The 5,223-nt window shown below is 47.1% G+C and overlaps 1 protein-coding gene across 1 annotated transcript; it reads left to right on the forward strand.

Moving 5' to 3' along the window:
* The first annotated feature begins 265 nt into the window (after positions 1 to 265).
* LOC149433105 (uncharacterized) lies at positions 266 to 1,182 on the forward strand. Its single transcript, XM_089664645.1, has 2 exons — positions 266 to 736; positions 823 to 1,182. The coding sequence occupies exons 1-2, from the start codon at positions 560 to 562 to the stop codon at positions 1,012 to 1,014; spliced, it is 369 nt and encodes a 122-aa protein (XP_089520771.1). The 5' UTR covers positions 266 to 559; the 3' UTR covers positions 1,015 to 1,182.
* Positions 1,183 to 5,223: the final 4,041 nt, after the last annotated feature.

The following is a 5,223-nucleotide window of genomic DNA, read 5'->3' on the forward strand; positions in this document are numbered from 1 at the left end:
ATTAATGTTCTCCATATGCTATTTCTGACATATATGACAACTCCACCTCCCCTCCCCCCTACTCTGTCTTTCCTGTATAGTGTATAGCCTGGTATAGTTCCCAGTCATCTGAATCCTTGAACCACGTCTCTGTAATTACAAGAAGGTACAAGTGGTCCCCAGACATAAGAGCTGTCAGCTCACAAAGCTTGTTGCCTAAACTTCGAGCAACTCTGTCCTGAACAACACCAACCTCACATTTGTTTCAGCCTGCTGGAGACAGAAATGATCCTCAACAATGACATCTCTGCCCCCATTTCTCAGTTTAAATGCATGTCCAAAAACCTCCTAAATTCCATAGTAAGGAGCTGAGCGCCCTTGTGTGAGGGATGCAGACCATCTCTATTGTACAGCTCAATGTCAGACCACCTGATGGCATCATGACTAACAGAACCAAAACCTTCAGCTTTGCACCAATCCTTTCACCAAACATTGGACTCTGCTATACCAAGTACTTCCTCTTGTTGTCCATTATGGACAGGTAAGACCTCTTTGTATCACACAGAACTGTACAGGAGTCATGAAGAAATCTACCGACAATGACACAAGAAGAAGATCTCATCGTATGACCACAAGATCCTCGAGAATCCAGAATCCCATCACCATCCCCCCAATTCCATCCCTGATCCCTACAAGACAGAAGACACAGAAGATTCTAGAAGTCACCAAGAAGATGATGGAGCTGCTGACAGGAGAGGTGAGCGGTGCCGGGAATTCTGGGACATTCTCCAGTAACAGACAAGGGATGTGTCTGGATGGTGACTGTATCATTGTGTGTGTCAGGTTCCTATAAGGTGTCAGGGTGTCACTGTCTATTTCTCCATGGAGGAGTGGGAGTATTTAGAAGGACACAAGGATCTCTACAAGGACGTCATGATGGACAATCAGCCGCCCCTCACATCACCGGGTAAGAGGAGACTTTATTGTAAAGGAGAGAGCAGTACGGAGGATCCACCTAGATCCCCCATCATCTGATAAACACATAGAAACAATGGATTCAGTCTCAGGAGACAGGAGGCAGCAGTGTGAGACCTCTGCAGCTTGTCTCATGTGAACATCTAGGCCACCACTGATTGCTGAATACCAATATTATGAGTCCTGACCCTTACACTATATAATTTATATTGTACATTACATCCTCCTGACCCCTGCACTATATACTCTATGTTGTACATTACATCCTCCTGACCCCTGCACTATATACTCTATGTTGTACATTCCATACTCCTGACCCCTGCACTATATACTCTATGTTGTACATTACATACTCCTGACCCCTGCACTATATACTCTATATTGTACATTACATACTCCTGACCCCTGCACTATATACTCTATGTTGTACATTACATACTCCTGACCCCTGCACTATATACTCTGTTGTACATTCCATACTCCTGACCCCTGCACTATATACTCTGTTGTACATTCCATGGTTCTGACTTCTGCTCTCCCCCCCTCCCCCCACTGCTATATATACACATAATATGGATTCTCTTTTGTTACACCCATTTCCTCCCAGCTGGACATTTTATATCGGATGATGTGATTGGAGCACAGACTTTTACATGGTGATAATAATGTGATAACATCCTCCAACTTTGGACCCTTAAACAGAAAGTGATAATGAGGGAGGAGTCAATACCCCAATGATGGTGGTCTTCAGGATCAGTCCAGTCTTCATCTTGGTTGTTCTCCCCCCATCCTCACTCTCTGACCTCTGGTGGGGCTCAGCCCCGCTGTTCTTCATGACTAAATCATGGAGTAAATAAGGAAGTGCAGTACTTCTTGTGTTGGGAAGATGGTGATGAGTGATAGAGGGGGTGGGGACCCTCGTCCTATAATCCCCTCATCACTGTCCCTCCTATAAAAGACAGTTCTGGTTGTTTCCTCACTCTCTGACTAAGGTCCATGAATAAAGAAATGACCTGGTAGGAGATCAGAGGAGCCATTTCCTAGTTCCCTTGAGGGTGGAATTGTAAGCTCCTCAGAGACCAAGCTGCCTGATGTGGGCGGAGTCCTGGTTTGGGGGAACCAATCAGCTCCTGTCTAGTAATCCTCTTTGTCTTTGTATTTTAGTCCATGGCCGGGAGATGAGGAAAACCTCCGAGGATTGTCTCACTTTGTCTCCAGACTGGAAAGTAGAAGATGAGGACATCACACAGTATAGTCCAGGAGAAAACCCGGCTCCCTCCAATGTCCATCCGGCACCACCCAGTGTAGATGGACCATCGGATTCCTCGTATCCTGAGGAACCTCAGACAGTGCGGGACCGGGCCGGCCTTCCAACAGGGAAGAGCTTCTCCTGTACTGAGTGCGGGAAGGGATTTCATTTTAAATGCCATCTTAATGTGCATAAAAGAACTCACACGGGAGAGAAGCCATATTCCTGTCCTGAGTGCGGGAAATGTTTTTCACAGAAGTCCAGTCTTTACACACATCAGAGATCTCACACAGGGGAGAAGCCGTATTCCTGTCATGAGTGTGGGAAATATTTTTCAGATAGGTCTATTCTTTACACACATCAGAGATCTCATACAGGAGAGAAGCCGTATTCCTGTCCTGAGTGCGGGAAATGTTTTTCACAGAAGACCAATCTTTACACACATCAGAGATCTCACACAGGGGAGAAACCATATTCCTGTTCTGAGTGTGGGAAATTTTTTTCATTGAAATCCCATTTTCACAAGCATCAGAGATATCACACGGGGGAAAAGCTGTATTCCTGTTCTGAGTGTGAGAAATGTTTCTCAGAGAAGTCCAGTCTTTACAGACATCAGAGATCTCACACGGGGGAGAAGCCATATTCCTGTCTTGAGTGCAGTAAATGTTTTTCTGTGAAGTCCAATCTTTACAAACATCAGATGTCTCATACAGGGGAGAAGCCATATTCCTGTCCTGAGTGCGGGAAATGTTTTTCACAGAAGTCCAATCTTTACAGCCATCAGAGATTTCACACGGGGGAGAAGTTGCATTCCTGTCCTGAGTGTGGGAAATGTTTTTCACAGAAGTCCCATCTTTACACACATCAGAGATCTCACACGGGGGAGAAGCCGTATTCCTGTCCTGAGTGCGGGAAATGTTTTTCACAGAAGTCCCATCTTTACACACATCAGAGATCTCACACGGGGGAGAAGCCGTATTCCTGTCCTAAGTGCGGGAAATGTTTTTCAGTGAAGTCGCATCTTTCCAGACATCAGACATCTCACACATGGGAGAAGCCATATTCCTGTCCTGAGTGAGGGAAATGTTCCTCACTGAAGTCCTGTCTTCCTGTACATCAGGGGTCCCACACAACCCTGGAGGTGTATTCGTGCCTTGAGTGCGGGAAATGTCTTCTAGATGAATGTTGCTGGACATCCCAGCTCTCATGTGGGGAAGAAGCACACCCTGATATACACCTCAGATATACTCCATGGCTGATCTTCATCATGGAAGAAACAGTTGATAAGGAGATCTGATGTCCCCAAAGACATGGATGAAGTGTGGGACCGGGTTGGCCATTGATAGCAGGAGAAGAATAAAAATAGAGTCCTGCCCTGGGATTGGCTGAGTACATTTTGTGGCGGGAGATTTCACAAGCACTTGGAGGTCTATTATAATACTTTGTGGACAAATGTTCCAAGCACTCATTAGGCCCACAGTTGTTGGTGAGGACAATACTTGCATGGTGGGGGATCACTGAAGAGGTGGGTGGTAATAAAATGTCCCAATTCTAGAAGAGTGACTGATGGTGTACACATGGAAGCAATGGAATTGTGTGTATACCGGGAATGAAGGAGTGATTGGTGAATGCACATATTGGGACTTTCCCGTGTCTTTCTCCATACATGTTTCTTGTATGTTTCCCGTGATACAAATGTCTGTGTATATGATCGGCACATGATGGTCTGTCTATGACAAACGTTTTATTGATCTGATCATTTCCATGATGATTGTGGACACATTGTGATTGGTTGATGGGGGATGGAAAGCACAGAGAGCAGGAAGTAGAGCGCCATCCTTTCTCCCTTTCTCTATTCCTAGTTCAGATTTGTAGCAGAAATCCCCAACATGTAGCAATACACGGACAATTGATATCAGACAATGAGGCAGAGGAAGGCCAATCATGAAGCTGGGGGTGGTGCAGCATAGACTGGAACAGGGTCCTCCAGGAGTGCAGCTCACACTGCGGGCAGAACTCCTCCTACTGGGACATTCAGGCTTCACACAGCTACAGCTGCACTCCCGGGACTGCCACGCCTGGACTGTATATAGGGCGGGTGTGGAGGGATGAGGAGCAGAGATTGGCTAATGGAAAGTGGGAGCATCTCTGAGTTACTGATGGATATACAGTATATGGAGACCAAGGAGAGTTCATCTTCTGCTGGCTATAGATGGGGCCCTTCAACAGTTGGAGTATAGGGGATGATAATGACTGGGTCAAATCTGCAGAGAAGATGGAGTAATGGGATCTCCTTGGATGAAGTGGGGTTGAGGTGTCTGCTAGCAGTGTCCACGTGTGAGAAAGAGAGGAAGTGGGGGAGGGTAAAGGTGTCTGCTAGCAGTGTCCACGTGTGAGAAGTAGAGCAGAAGTGGGGGAGGGTAGAGGTGTCTGCTAGCAGTGTCCACGTGTGAGAAGTAGATGAGAAGTGGGGGAGGGTAAAGGTGTCTCTAGCGGTGTCCACGTGTGAGAAGTAGAGCGGAAGTAGGGGAGGGTAGAGGTGTCTGCTAGCAGTGTCCATGTGTGAGAAGTAGATGAGAAGTGGGGGAGGGTAGAGGTGTCTGCTAGCGGTGTCCACGTGTGAGAAGTAGAGCAGAAGTGGGGGAGGGTAGAGGTGTCTGCTAGCAGTGTCCACGTGTGAGAAGTAGATGAGAAGTGGGGGAGGGTAAAGGTGTCTCTAGCAGTGTCCACGTGTGATAAGTAGATGGGAAGTGGGGGAGGGTAGAGGTGTCTGCTAGCAGTGTCCACATGTGAGAAGTAGAGCAGAAGTGGGGGAGGGTAGAGGTGTCTGCTAGCGGTGTCCACATGTGATAAGTAGATGGGAAGTGGGGGAGGGTAAAGTTGTCTGCTAGCGGTGTCCACGTGTGAGAAATAGATGGGGAGTGGGGGAGGGTAGAGGCGTCTGCTAGCTGTTTCCACGTGTGAGAAGTACTTTATCCACTTCAATCCATTCCTCTACTACTCCGGCATGGAGACGTAAC

Source organism: Staurois parvus, unplaced genomic scaffold, assembly GCF_062004578.1.
Source record: "Staurois parvus isolate SC_StPar_1 unplaced genomic scaffold, SC_StPar_1.0 ptg001978l, whole genome shotgun sequence".
NCBI lineage: Eukaryota > Metazoa > Chordata > Amphibia > Anura > Ranidae > Staurois > Staurois parvus.